The 15,716-nt window shown below is 42.1% G+C and overlaps 1 protein-coding gene across 4 annotated transcripts in view; it reads left to right on the top strand.

Moving 5' to 3' along the window:
- Positions 1–15,716, top strand: part of MRTFA (myocardin related transcription factor A) — a 232,145-nt gene that overhangs the window by 78,096 nt on the left and 138,333 nt on the right. For all 4 annotated transcript variants that reach the window (XM_063622894.1, XM_063622896.1, XM_063622895.1 and 1 more), the window contains one exon: positions 8,072–8,333. In XM_063622894.1, coding sequence (XP_063478964.1) covers positions 8,072–8,333 — 262 coding nt within the window. The remainder of the gene's footprint in view (positions 1–8,071; positions 8,334–15,716) is intronic.

Below are 15,716 nucleotides of genomic sequence, written 5' to 3' on the forward strand. Positions count from 1 at the left end.
TAGTATAGTTTAATATTGGTGTTTTAAAGGATGTATCCTGAAACTTTTGAAATCCCTAAATTAACAAATAGCATTATATAATTTACCCAATAAAAATATTTGGTAAAGTGTGTGTGTGTGTGTGTGTGTGTGTGTTTATAGATATATGTGTAAATTTTAAGTGATCTCTTTAAGCCCTTAATAATTCTGTAAATATGGAACTTAATTACAGAACTATTCTGAATCGAACACTTGCTAAAGCAGTTTTTCAGATTGCTTATTTCTTTTATTCTGGTTAGTAGTAGGCACAACCATCGGGTTCAGGTCTATAGAATTTGATATTCCTATTTTCTTTCTTTTCTTTTTGCATTGTAATATAGTATCAAACAGTCCTTTCTTTAAACTATTAAAAAATGTATGTGTCCTGTCGGGCAAGGTGGCTCACGCTTGTAATCCCAGCATTTTGAGAGGCCAGCGTGGGCGATCGCTTGAGGCCGTGAGTTTGAGACCAGCTTGGGCAACATAGTGAGATCTTGTCTCTACAAAAAAGTGAAAAAATAGTCAGGTGTGATGGCACACGCCTATAGTCCTAGCTGCTTGGGAGGATCACTTGAGCCCAGGAGTTTAAGGCCGCAGTGAGCTATGATCATTCCATTGCACTCTAGCTTGGGTGGCAGAGTAACACGCTGTCTGAAAAAAGAAAAAAAAACGTATGTGTTCTAAGAAACACCTTTCTTCCCCCCTGGGATGTGTATCACTCTGTTGCCCAGGCTGAAGTGCAGTGGCATGATCACAGCTCACTGCAGCCTCAACCTCCCTGGGGTCGAGGTGATCCTCTTACCTCAGCCTCAGGAGTAGCTGAGACTGCAGATGCACACCACCATGCCTAACTTTTGTGTGTTTTATAGAGATGGGGTTTTGCCATGTTGCCCAGGATTGTCTTGAACTCCTGGGCTCTAGCGATCTGCCCACCTTGGCCTTCCCAACTGCTGGGGATTACAGGTGTGAGCCATTGCGCCTGGGTGAAACATTATTTTTAAAACTTTCTTGGCTGGGCACAGTGGCTCACCCTTGTAATCCTAGCATTTTGGGAGGCCGGGGCGGGTGGATCACCTGAGGTCAGGAGTTCGAGACCAGCCTGGCCAACATGGTGAAAACCCATCTCTACTAAAAACACAAAAATTAGATGTAGTGTTGCATGCCTGTAATCCCAGCTACTCGGGAGGCTGAGACATGAGAATCACTTGAACCTGGGAGGCAGAGGTTGCAGTGAGCCAAGATCGTACCACTGCAGCCTGGGTGGTGGAGCGAGACTGTCTCAAAAAAAAAAAAAAAAAAAAAAAACCCAAGAACTTTATTTTCTCTTCATGCTTAGCATTGCACTTGGACTTGGGTTGGCTTTCTTTTGGGGGGCCATTTTTTACAAAGTTTCTTTAAATCATTTTCTAGAAATACTAGTTATGTTCACTAAATGCATAAGAGCATCACAAACTCATGAAGTTAACTTCGTGCTTCATTAGAAAAATATTGATACCATGTGATGGATTTTTATTGTCTCTTGGGAATCGTAACACATGTAAATGCTAAATCTCTGAATTCCAGCAATAATAATAATTCAAAGTAGTAGGAAGAAGTTTGTTCTGAATTAGTGAAAAGTAAATTAAATAATTAACTTCATTTTAAAGAATATATGGTTTTGGCGAGGCACAGTGGCTTATTCCTGTAATCCTAGCACTTTGGGAGGTTTAGGTAGGAGGATCACTTTAGGCCAGGAGTTTGAGACCAGCCTGGGCAACATAGCAAAAACCTCCTATCTCCCCAACCCCCTGGAAAAAAAAAAAATGTTGAGCATGCTGATGTGCCTGTCGTCCTAGCTACTTGTGGGGCTGATGGGGGAGGATCACTTGTGCCCAGGAATTCAGGGTTGCAGTGAGCTATGATTGTGCCACTGCACCCTAGCCTGGGCAACAGAGAGAGACCCTGTCCCTTAAAAAAAAAAAAAAAGAAAGAAAAAGGCTGGACTCGGTGAGCTCTCATGCCTGTAGTTCCAGCACTTTGGGAGGCCAAGGCAGGTGGCTCACTTGAGTCCAGGAGTTTAAGACCAGCCTGGGCAACATGGCAAAACCCCATCTCTACTAAAAATACAAAAATTAGCCGGGCCTGGTGGCGCATGCCTGTATTCCCAGTTACTTGGGAGGCTGAGGCAGGAGGATTGCTTGAGGCCGGGAGGTGGAGGTTGCACTGAGCTGAGAACTCGCCACTGTACTCCAGCCTGGGCGACGGGAGTGAAACCTTGTCTCAAAAAAAATAAAGTAAAACAATAAAATATGTGGTTTTATTCTTTCAAGCTCAGTAATATAAGTTTACTTAGTGGATTTTTTTTTTTTGCCAAGACATCTAAAAATAATTGTGATAAAAATCATATGTAACATTAAATTCACCTTTCCTCCTGCCTTGGGAGCTCTTAGATAATAAACTTACCTTTTAACCACTTTTTTTCCTTCTTTTTAAAATTTTTAGAAACTGTTTAAAATTTTTTTTAAAAAGAGACAGCGTCTTACTATGTTGCCCAGACTGACCTGGAACTCCTGGGCTCTAGCGATCCTCCCACCTCAGCCTCCCAGAGTGCTAGGATTACAGGAGTGAGCCACTGAGCCTGGCCACCTGGCACTCTTTTATATTACCCTGCCCCTGCCAAGTAGCATAAGATTTTACTTAATTTCACACCAAGTTATAGTATCAGAAATATCAGTTAAGTCTGAAATAATGGGGTTTTGCTGAGTTAAGAACTTTTTATATGAAACCATGATTCTAGCGCATCTGTTTAGCTATAGTATTTTAGTGGTACGAGGCTTGATGTTTCCTGTCCTTGACTTCCTAACATTATTTTTAGTGTTTCTGTATGTTTCTTGCAGTCTTCCTTGTGTCATCCAAATTTTCCCCAAGACGTGTCTGTCATGGTTCCCTAGATTATCTTTATGTATCTTTCATTTGCTTCTCTCTTTGTTCAGTTAACAACTATTAGAATGCTTGTTTTGTGTTAATACTTTTGCAAGGCCCATCTACTGCATACAGAGTTGTAATTGTTACAGTTAAATTTCTTAATTTTCTTATGAGAGATCTGAACTCTTACAATCCATAATGATTTAACAGCTGTTTATTGAAAACCTGTTACTCTATGTGAAACCACTTTTCCTAAGTCCTAGGGCTGAAGTTTTGATACCATTCTATTTTCCTTTAGAATAAGGAGGTTAGTTCTCAAGGGGTCCTTGAATGTCATAAAGTTGAAGTCTTTTTTTTAGTCTGAAAGGCTGCTGCTGTTAAAAGAAGCAAGCATGCTCTTTCAGAGTCAATGACAAAGAATACTCAGCCAGATGGATTAATCCTGTGTAACAGTTGTTTTTTTCCCAGTACACACAGAGACGTGGTTCAAACCATAATAAATCATAGACAAGATGGAAAAGAATTCTTTGACGTTTAGATTCTGAATTTTCTTAGTAGACATTTGTTGTTTTGTAATTTCTAAAATTATTCAAAACCTAAAAGAATTCCTTTCCCATTGTTTGCCCATGCTCAATTACCCTTGAGAATATTGAGTTCCTAATACTGAGCTGAAATATTTTTTTTGGACTTGTCTCCCTTAAGTCTTCTTCCAGTCTCTTTTAGAGTAGAGAGTCCTTAATATCTTTTTTCTTCATAATATTATCTCCCTCATGTTAATTGCTCTTATCTGGACCTTTTCCAGTCTAGTTTATTTTCTGTGAAATCTATCAACCAGAACTACAGTCAGGTTTGGGCACACTATTGCTTTACTTGAAGTTAGATCATAATGGTCTTTTTAGTTTTTTTTTTTTTTTTTTTGAGACGGAGTCTCGCTCTGTCGCCCAGGATGGAGTGCAGTGGCGCAATCTCGGCTCACTGCAAGCTCCGCCTCCTGGGTTCACGCCATTCTCCTGCCTCAGCCTCTCCGAGTAGCTGGGACTACAGGCGCCCGCCACCACGCCTGGCTAATTTTTTTGTATTTTTAGTAGAGACGGGGTTTCATCGTGGTCTCGATCTCCTGACCTCGTGATCTGCCCGCCTCGGCCTCCCAAAGTGCTGGGATTACAAGTGTGAGCCACTGCGCCCGGCCTTGGTCTTTTTAGTTTTTAGTGTCTTTCTTCACTTCATGGCTGTTCAATATTTTGTTGGTTTCTTCAACTAAAGCAAGTTAGATTAAAGTCTTCATAAAAGTTGGCAAGGAATGCCCAGGGAATCTCACTTTATAGATCAGAAACTATAGTCTTTTTATTATAAAAGCCATGTAAGTATTTTAGAGAAAATTTGGAACCTTAAAGAAAATTTTTTCATTGTCCAGTCAAACAGAACCCCTCTTTTGTGTCTTGGTATACTTCTTAAAATCTTTTTTCTTTGTGTAATATTTTAATATATGAGTATGTAGTTTTATGTCTTACTTTTCTTAAGTGTGGCTTTAGAATAAGCATTTCCCACATTAGAAATGCTTTATAAAAATTATTCTCATGGCTGGGCATGGTGGCTCACGCCTGTAATCCCAGTACTTTGGGAGGCCGAGGTGGGCAGATCTTGAGGTCAGGAGACCGAGACCATCCTGGCTAACATGGTGAAACCCCGTCTCTACTAAAAATACAAAAAAATTTAGTCAGGCGTGGTGGCAGGCACCTGTAGTCCCAGCTACTCCGGAGGCTGAGACAGGAGAATGGCGTGAACCCAGGAGGAGGAGCTTGCAGTGAGCTGAGATCACGCCACTGCACTCCAGGCTGGGCAACAGAGCAAGACTCTGCCTCAAAAAAAAAAAAAAAAATTATTCTTACTAACTACATAGGATTCAGTGAATGGAGATATATATATATATATATATAAAATATAAAATATATATATATAAAATTTTTTAAATTTATGAGGTTTAATTGGTTCATGGTTTTGCAGGCCTGTACAAGGATGGTGCTATCAAGGAGTTTTTACTCATGATAGAAGGTGAAGCATGTGCAGGCATGTCACAGGATGAGAGCAGGAGCAAGAGAAAGAAGGGGGGCAGTGCCACACACTTTTAAACAACTAGATGTTGCAAGAACTACTATCATGTGGACAGCACCAATCCATGAGGGATCTGCCCCCATGACTCAGATATCTCCCATCAGGTGCTACCTCCAACATTGGGGATTGCATTTCAGCATGAGATTTGGGTGGGACAAATATCAGAGTCATATCATTCTACCCCTAGTCCCTCAAGTCTCATGTCCTTCTTACATTTCAAAATACAATTATTTCTTCTCAGTAGTCCCCCGAAGTCTTAACTCATTGCAGCATTAACTCAAAGGTCCAACGTCTCATCTGGAGATAAGTTCCTTCCACCTATGAGCCTGTAAAATCAAAGATAAGTTATTTACTTCCAAGATACAATGGGGATACAGGCATTGAGTTAACATTTGCATTCCAAAAGGGAGAAATTGGCCAAAGGAAAGGGGCTACAGTCCCCATGCAAGTCTGAAACCCAGCAGGGCAGTCATTAAATCTTAAAGCTCCAAAACAGCCCTTAACTCCATGTCCCACATTCTGGGTACACTGATATAAAGGGGGGGGGTTCCCAAAGCCTTGGGCAGCTCTGCCTCTGTGGCTTTTCCACGCTGAGGTTGCATGCTGCTGGTGGCGCTACCATTCAGGGGTCTGGAGAGCAGTGGATGCTAGCTTACTTTACAAAAAGCTTTTAAGAATAGTGGTAGTTTGCCAGTGATGTAATTTATAATATTAGCATCGGCATATACTCCAGTGGCATAGTTTCTCCATGTCTGTTAGTCTCTTCTCAAACTGCTATAAAGAACTGCCCAAGATTGGGTAGTTTATAAAGGAAAGAGGTTTAATTGACTCACAGTTCCATAGGGCTGGGGAGGCCTCAGGAAACTTACAGTCATGATGGAAGGGAAAGCAAACACATCCTTCTTCACAAGGCGGCAGGAAGAAGTGCCAAGCAAAAGAGGAAAAGCCCCTTATAAAACCATCAGATCTTGTGAGAGCTCACTCACTATCATGAGAACAGCATGGAGGTAACCACCCCCATGATTCAATTACCTCCCACTGGGTCCCTCCCACAACACATGGGGATTATGGGAACTACAGTTCAAGGTGAGATTTGGGTGGGGACACAGCCAAACCGTATCATTCTGCCCCTGGCCCCTCCCAAATCATAGTTCTTCACATTTCAAAACACAAGTATGTGTGTCCAACAGTCCCCCAAAGTCTTAGATCATCCCAGTATTAACCCAGAAGTCCAAGTCCAGAGTCTCATCTGAGATAAGGCAAGTCCCTTCCACCTATAAGCCTGTAAAATCGAAAGCAAGTTAGTTACTTCCTAGATACAATGGGGGGTACAGGCATTGGGTAAATACACCCATTCCAAAGGGGAGAAATTGGCCAAAACAAAGGGGCTACAGGCCCCATGCAAGTCCAAAATCCAGTGGGGCAGTCAGATCTTAAAGCTCTGAAATGATCTTTGATTCCATGTCTCACATCCAGGACATGCAGATTCAGGAAGTGGGCTCCCATGGCCTTGAACAGCTCTGCCTCTGTGGCTTTGGAGGGTACAGCTTCACCCCTGGCTGCTTTCATGGGCTGATGTTGAGTGTCTACAGCTTTTCCAAGTGTATGGTGCAAGCTATAGGTGGATCTACCATTCTGGGGTCTGGAGGATTGTGGCCTTCTTCTCACAGTTCTACTAGGCAGTGCTCCAGTGAGGACTCTGTGTGGGTGCTCCAACCCCACATTTCCCTTCCATACTGCCCTAGTAGAGGTTCTCCATGAGGGCTGTACCCCTGCAGCAAACTTCTGCCTGGACATCCTCTGAAATCTAGGTGGAGGTTCCCAAACCTCAGTTCTAGACTTCCATGCACCTGCAGGCTCAACACCACATGGGAGCTGCTGAGGTTTTGGGCTTGCATGCTTTGAAGCCACAGCCTGAGCTGTACCTTGGCTCCTTTTATTCATGACTGGAGCTGAAGCAGCTGGGACTCAGGGCACGATGTCCTGAGGCTGCACAGAGCAGGAGGGCCCTGGGCCCATGAAACCATTTTTCCCTCCTATGCCTTTGAGGTGCTGCTGTGAAGGTCTGTGACATGCCCTGGAGACATTTTCCCCATTGTCTTGGTGATTAACGTTAGGCTCCTTGTTACTTATGCAAATTTCTACAGGTGGCTTGAATTTCTCCCCAGAAAATGAGTTTTTCTTTTCTATTGCATCATCACGGTACAGATTTTCTAAACTTATATGCTCTGCTTCCTCTTGAATGCTTTGCTGCTTAGAAATGTCCTCCGCCAGATACCCTAAATCATCTCTCTCAAGTTCAAAGTTCCACAGATCTCTAGAGTAGGGGCAAAATGCCACCAGTCTCTTTGCTAAAGCATGGCAAGAATCACCTTTATTTCAGTTTCCAACAAGTTCCTCATCTCCATCTGAGACCATCTCAGCCTGTACTTCATTGTCCCTATCACTATCAGCATTTTGGTCAAAGGCATTCAACAAGTCTCTAGGAAGTTCCAAACTTTCCCACAGTTTCCTGTCTTCTTCTGAGCCCTCTAAACTGTTCCAACCTCTGCCTGTTACCCAGTTTCAAAGTTGCTTCCACATTTTCGGGTATCCTTATAGCAGCATCCCACTCTATCAGTACCAATTTACTGTATTAGTCTGTTCTCACATTGCTGTAAAGAACTGCCTGAGACTGGGTAGTTTATAAAGGAAAGAGGTTTAATTGGTTCACAGTTTTGCAGGGCTGGGGAGGCCTCAGGAACTTACAATCATTGTGGAAGGAGAAGCAAACATGTCCTTTTTCACATGGTGGCAGGAAAGAGAAGTGCAGAGCAAAAGAGGAAAAGCCCCTTGTAAAACCATCAGATCTTGTGAGAACTCATAAGAATAGCATGGAGGTAACTGCCCCCATGATTCAATTACCCGCCACCAAGTCCCTCCCATGACATGTGTGAATTATGGGAACTACAATTCAAGATGAGATTTGGGTGAGGACACTACCAAACCATATTATCATGGTACCATCTAAACTTTCCGTTTTTTCTTCCATTTCCAGATTGCCATCACGAAAGCCAAAGTGGATTTCTCCAGTGTGGTGTGCCTGCCCCCTTCCGTCATTGCTGTGAATGGGCTGGACGGAGGAGGGGCCGGCGAAAATGATGATGAACCAGTGCTCGTGTCCCTATCTGCGGCACCCAGTCCCCAGAGCGAAGCTGTTGCCAATGAACTGCAGGAGCTCTCCTTGCAGCCCGAGCTGACCCTAGGCCTCCACCCTGGCAGGAATCCCAATTTGCCCCCACTTAGTGAGCGGAAGAATGGTGAGTAGATAAAGAATTATTGCATTCCCTGATTTGAACCAGGATCTTCATGTTTATAATGTTACAGATTCTTACTTTATTTCATGTTCCGTGAAAGTTTCTTATAATCTTAACATTTCTTGTAAAATAGATAGCTGTAAGTTAAAGTGATCATTGTAAGTCCAACATTTCCTGCCTGGATTATTATAATTTCTTTCTAATTTCTCTGCTTCCCTCACCCCATTCCTTCTGTAAATTCATTAATTCAGCCTGTATATTCATTAATATCAATGTATTATAAACTATGCTAAAATTAGGGATTAAATGGTAAACAAGCCTCTGTCATTAGGAAACATACTCTATCATATGGCCTTGTCAGAGTAATCTTTTAGGACTTCCTAGCTTACAACTTTTCAGTGATTGCCTTGTGGGATGAAACAAAAGCAAAATAAATGTCTTGCCGGGTGTAGTGACTTGGCCTGTAATTCCAGCACTCTGGGAGGCCGAGGTGCACAGATCACCTCAGGTCAGGAGTTCGAGACCAGCCTGGCCAACATGGTGAAACCCTGTCTGTGCTAAAACTACAAAAATTAGCTGGGCTTGGTGGCACACGCTTGTAGACCCAGCTACTGGGGAGGCTGAGGTGGGAGGATCGATTGAACTCAGGAGGCGGAGATTGCAGTGAGCCGAGATTGTGCCACAGCTCTCCAGCCTGGGCGACAGAATGAGACTCTATCTCAAATAAACAAATAAACAATAAATAAATAAGTGAATAAATTTCTTGGCATGTTTTATAAGGCTTTACAGAATCTGGTCTCTTTCTTTTAACATCTTCTCTTATTCCCCATTCCTAGTATTTGTTCCAGCCCATTAAACTGTCTTAAGTACTGTTTAAAAACCATGTACTCATACCTCAAACTTTTTTTAATTCAAAAAATCTATAATTTGTTATGAAATATTTAAGATTTGAGAAAATATATAAAGAGGCTGGGCGCGGTGGCTCACGCCTTTGGGAGGCCAAGGCGGGCGGATCTCCTGAGGTCGGGAGTTCGAGACCAGCCTGACCAGCATGGAGAAACCCCGTCTTTACTAAAAATACAAAATTAGCTGGGCTTGGTGGCACATGCCTGTAATCCCAGCTACTAGGGAGGCTGAGGCAGGAGAATCGCTTGAACCTGGGAGGCAGAGGTTGCAGTGAGCCAAGATTGTGCCATTGCACTCCAGCCTGGGCAACAAGAGCAAAACTCCGTCTCAAAAAAAAAAAAGAGAAAAAAGAAAAAATGTATAAAGAACAATATAGAAAATTGTGTGTTCAAATACCACCCAACTTACATACTTTGCGTAAATCTTCATTACCCCTGGAGGAAACTACTAACTTGAATTTGATATTTCATTGTCAAATATGTCTGTATTATTTTCCCATGTGAATATATTCTTAAGCAATATATAATGTTGTTTCTCATGTTTTAAAACTATATATGAGAGAAAATTATGTGTTCTTCAGTAATTTGTTTGTTGTTCAGTATTCATTTTCCTTGTAAGTTAAAGATATTCTGTATTTTCTTCTAATTCAAGCTGTTAATCCCCACTTTTTGAATAGTTCTACTTTTTCCTACTGATCTTTAGTGCCTGCTGTATTCTGTCTGTGCATCAGTTAGTTTTTAGGCTCTATTTTCTTTGACTGGTCTCTCTGTCCATCTCTGTGTCACTACTACCTTATTTTAGTTATTGCCTAATAATTAGTCTTTCTGTCTGTTAGGTATCTCCTTACCTTTTTCTTTTTCAAAGTTGTCTTGGCTATTACCCTTTTAATTTTCCATGATTTTAGAATTGCCTTATCAAGTTCTGCCAACAAAAAAACCCTTTGGGATTTTTACCTCCAACATTTTATTATGAAAAAATTTAAATGTAAAGTAGAAAGAAAAAAAAAAGAAGTAGGAAGAATTTTACAATGAATACTTGCGTGCCCATCTCTTAGATTCTACCTATAACATTTTATAAAACTTGCTTTATAACATAGATATCTATCAATCTAATCTTTAAATTTATTTATTTATTTATTTTTTTGCAACAGAGCCTCACTCTGTTGCCCAGGCTGGAGTGCAATGATGTGACCTTGGCTCACTGCAGCCTCTGTCTCCCGAGTTCAAACGATTCTCTTGCCTCAGCCACCTGAGTAGCTGGGATTACAGGCATGTGCCACCATGAATGGCTAATTTTTGTATTTTTAGTGACAGGGTTTCACCATGTTGACTAGGCTGGTCTCAAACTCCTGGCCTCAGGTGATCCGCCCTCCTCAGTCTCCCAAAGTGCTGGGATTATAGGCGTGAGCCACCACACCTAGCCCTCAATCTAATTTTTTTGATGTATCTTGAAGTAAATTGCAGACACCAGTACTCCTGTTATGGAAGTATAACATAAATACAAAATAACCCACAACTTGTAAGTGTTGTTATTATCACAAAGTGAGTACACCTGTTAGTAACTACTGCTTAGTGAGGAAATACTAGTAGTCCAGAACTTTCCCCACCTGTGCTTTTTCCCAATCAATACTCCCTTCCCCTTGCTCAAAGGAAACTACCATCCTGATCTTCAACACTATGGTTAGTTTTTAAACCTTATAAAAATGGAGTCATGCCATTGTATTCTGTTGGTGGTTTGTTTTTGAAATTTGTTTATGTTGAATTGTGTGTGGTCAGAGTTTATTTTCATTGCTGTATAATCAATTCATTGTATGAATAAAATGCAATTTATTTTTCCATTTTACTGTTCATGGATGTTTAGGTTGTTTCACTTTGGTGCTATTATGAATTATGCCGCTATGGAATTCTTGTATATGTCTTTTGGTATGCTCACTGGGATTTCTATTTGAAATATGTTGTTTATAGGTAAGTGGGGAGAATGTAATCCCAGCATGTTGGGAAGCTGACATTTGAGGATTGCTTGAGCCCAGGAGTTTGAAATTATAGTGAGCTATGATTGCACCACTACACTCCAGCCTGGGAGACATAGCGAGACCCTGTCTCTTAAAACAAACAAACAAAAACAGTGGGTGGGAAAATACACATTTTTAAATATTGAGTCTTCCTATCCATTACTTTGTTTTATCTCTTCAATTAAATAGGTTTTCTTTAATGTCTTACAGAGTTTTGTGAATGTCTCCAGAAAAGTCATACAAATATTTATTAGTTTTGTTCCTGGATATCTTTTTTTTCTTTTTTTTTGTAGATGTAAGTGGTATATATATATATTTTTGAGACAGAGTCTCGCTCTGTTGCCAGGCTAGAGTGCAGTGGCGCGACCTTGGCTCACTGCAACCTCCACCTCCCAGGTTCAAGTAATTCTCCTGCCTCAGCCTCCCGAGTAGCTGGGACTACAGGCGCGCAACACCACGCCCAGGTAATTTTTGTATTTTTAGTAGAGATGGGATTTCACCATGTTGGCCAGGATGGTCTCTTGATGATCTCTTGACCTCGTGATCCGCCCGCCTCGGCCTCCCAAAGTGCTGGGATTACAGGTGTGAGCCACCAGGCCCGGCTTTAAATGGTACATTTTTATACAATATTTTCTGTCCCATGCTGGTGTAAATAAATGTCAAGCCTTTTCAAAACCCCTTTTTCTTTTCTACGTCTGTGTCCTCCATTTGATATACCCTTTCTCTCCCTCACTCTTCTTGAAGCCTTTCCTAACTCATATTTAGTGTTGGATGCCCCTCTTTTGATTTTCCCAGTTCTCTATTATTTTTTTTTGAGACGGAGTCTTGCTCTGTCACCCAGGCTGGAGTTCTGTGGCGCAATCTCGGCTCACGGCAACCTCTGCCTCCCTGGTTCAAGTGATTCTTGTGTCTCAGCCTTCTGAGTAGCTGGGATTATAGACATGCGCCACCATGCCCGGATAATTTTTGTATTTTTAGTAGAGATGGGATTTCACCATGTTGGCCAGGCAGGTCTCGAACTCCTGACCTCAAGTGATCCCCTCTGCCCCTGGCCTCAGCCTCCCACGGTGCTGAGATTACAGGTTGAGCCACTGTGCCCCTCTTGCCCTTTATCATCCTACTTCATCATCCTATATTGTAATCGGAATTCTTTACTCAGCAATGAGTGAGCCTTTGAAAACTGAAATCAGACACTGCTACGCTACTCTCAAAACTCTTCACTGCTTTTCTGTGAGGCTTATGACGAAATCATAGTACTTATGATGTGGCCTTGGTATTCTCTCTGACATCATTTCTTTTCTTTTTTTTTTGGGAGACAGTCTCGCCCTGACACCCAGGCTGGAATGCAGTGGTGTGATCTCAGCTCACGGCAACCTCTGCCTCCAGGGTTCAAGTGATTCTCATTCCTGAGCTACTGAGTAGCTGGGATTACAGGCGTATGCCACCATGCCAGGCTGATTTTTAAATTATTTTTATTAGAGATGGAGTTTCACCGTATTGGCCAGGCTGGTCTTGAACTCCTAACCTCAAGTTATTCGCCCACCTTGTCCTCCGAAATGCTGAGATTACAGACGTGAGGCACCATGTCCAGCCTCTCTCTCACATCGTTTCTTACCCTTATCCCTTAGCTCCCAGGCACACTGACTTCTTGCTATTTCTTGAACACATCAAACCTATTCCTATCCCAGGGCCTTGTACTTGCTGTGCCTTCATTGAAGTTCCTGCACAAATGTCATTTCCTCAGGGAGGCCTTGCCTGCCTGTCTTCTCTAAAATAGCACCTCATATTACTCTTGATCCTGCTTTTTCTTCAAAGCCCTTTTTATTATCTGTCGTTGTGTGTGTGTGTGTGTGTGTATGTGTGTGTTTGTGTTTATTGTCTATTTTCTCCCCTTTAATAGTTATTTCCTGAGGGCAGAAACTTTATTTTGTTCACCGGCATATACCCAACTCCTGGATCTTAATAGGCACTCAATAAATATTTATTTATTTTATTTTATTTTATATATATTTTTTGAGATGCAGTCTCGCTCTGTCGCCCAGGCTGGAGTGCAGTGGCGCAATCTCGGCTCACTGCAAGCTCCGCCTCCTGGGTTGACACCATTCTCCTGCCTCAGCCTCCTGAGTAGCTGGGACTACGGGCGCCTACCACCACGCCAGGCTAATTTTTTGTAGTTTTAGTAAAGACGGGGTTTCACCGTGTTAGCCAGGATGGTCTCGATCTCCTGACCTCGTGATCCTCCCGCCTCGGCCTCCCAAAGTGCTGGGATTACAGGCGTGAGCCACATCGCCCGGCAATAAATATTTATTGAATGAATCAATGAATACTTTACATGTTTGTTCCACTACAGGTAAGAACTCTGTTTTCTCAGTGGAGTAGAGGGCAGCTGTTGCTGTTGGGCCCAAGGTGTTAGTGTATCTTCAGCCTTTTTCTCTGAAGTGTTTCCACTTAGCATGTAAATTAACTGAAATCTTTCCCGGCAACTCTAACTTTCCCTTAGTATTTAAGCTCCTGAAAGAATAGTTTACAGTCATTGTCTCTACTTTCTCGTATTCTAGAGACTCGACTGCTTTATGGCTTCTGTCACTACCTGTCTTCAGAAACTGCCATTGCCACAGTAATTTGTGTTCTTTTTGTTGCAGATCAAATAAGCCCTCTTTAGTCTTCATGCTATTTGACCTCTTTGCATCATTTGACATGGTTGGCTTCTTCTTCAGACTTGAAACTTTTCTTCCACGGATATCTATGACTTACCCTTTTCCGGCTTTTTAAACTCTACCTTTCCAGCCACTCCCTTTGCCATTCAGAGCTTTTGCTATCTTTCTCTGCCTACCTCTTAAATTTTGTTACTCTCCAGCATTCAGCTCTGGAGGAAAGAGGCTGGTAAGAAGATTGTTATGTTTTACAGTAGGTTTTTGCATGGTCATTTGTTTGGGAGGTAGATAGGAGCAGAAATGGAAAATCTTTGAGAAGATTGTGAAATTGGAAGGTGTGGAGTTCTAGAACAGAATAAATTCTAGAGTTAGAGGAGGTGCTTTTTCATGAATGGGTGTACCGTGTGTTGAGAGAGTGGAGTGAGAAATGTACTTCTTTGATCTGTTCCACATAGAAGCATGTATCATATAGAAATTCAGTGGTGGCTGGGTGCGGTGGCTCACGCCTGTAATCCCAGCACTTTGGGAGGCCAAGGTGGGTGGATCACTTGAGGTCAGGAGCTCAAGACCAGCTAGGCCAACATGGTGAAACCCCTTCCCTACTAAAAAATTAGCTGGGCATGGTGGCAGGTGCCTGTAATCCCAGCTACTTGGGAGGCCGAGGCAGGAGAATCACTTGAACTGGGGAGAGGGAGGTTGCAGTGAGCTGAGATCACACCACTGCACTCCAGCCTGGGTGACAAGAGCAAGACTCCGTCTCAAAAAAAGAAAAGAATGTCTGGGCCCGGTGGCTCACGCCTGTAATCCCAGCACTTTGGGAGGCCGAGGTGGGTGGATCGCTTGAGGTCAGGAGTTTGAGACCAGCCTGACCAACATGATGAAACACCGTCTCTAATAAAAATACAAAAATTATCCGGGCGTGGTGGCAGTCGCCTGTAATCCCAGCTCCTTGGGAGGCTGAGGCGGGAGAATTGCTTGAACCCAGGAGGCGGAGGTTGCAGTGAGCCAGGAGATAGCGCCACTGCACTCCAGCCTGGGGGACAAGAGCAAGACTTCGTCTCAAAAAAAAAAAAAAAAAAAAAAAATGAAATTCAGTGGGTTAGCAGAGGTCCCTGTGGGGCAGTAGGCAGTCAAGGTCCTGACATCTTCATTTCCTAAACAGAAGAACTTGGAGCCTTAAAGAGAGGAGGTGCCTTTGGTTAACCCAATCTTTACTGGCCTAATTGTAAAATGTTGATAAAAACTTTCAAGGTATATTTTAAAATATTACTCCTCTGTCTTCTAGGCTGAGAACTTAGGTGTAAAAGATAAAGTTGATCTGCTTGTGGATCCTATCTAGCCAGGGCTTGGAGAAGCCTGGAAACATCTGTTTAATGAACTAAGCCCTTAGGCTTCAGCTCAAGGAGTTCTGGCATTCATTGAATCAGTATATCATAATGGAAAGTGATTTCTTTTTACCGATTATTTTATATATTATATAAAATATATATAATATATAATAATAATGGAAAATGATTTCTTTTACCAATTATATATATACCAATTGTGTTATATATATACCAATGATTTTATATATATATATAATAGGTAAAAGAAATCACTTTCCATTATTTTTTATATATATATATATTTTTTTTTTGGAGACAGTGTCGTGCTCTGTTGCCTAGGCTGGAGGATGGTGCTCACTGCAGCCTCGATCTCCTGGGCTCAAATATTTCTCCTACTTCACCCTCCTGAGTAGTTGGGACTACAGGAGTGTGCCACCATGCCTGACTCAGTTTTTATATTTTGTATAGACAGAGTCTTGCTATGTAG

The sequence above is a fragment of the Symphalangus syndactylus genome, chromosome 18, assembly GCF_028878055.3.
Source record: "Symphalangus syndactylus isolate Jambi chromosome 18, NHGRI_mSymSyn1-v2.1_pri, whole genome shotgun sequence".
Lineage (NCBI taxonomy): Eukaryota > Metazoa > Chordata > Mammalia > Primates > Hylobatidae > Symphalangus > Symphalangus syndactylus.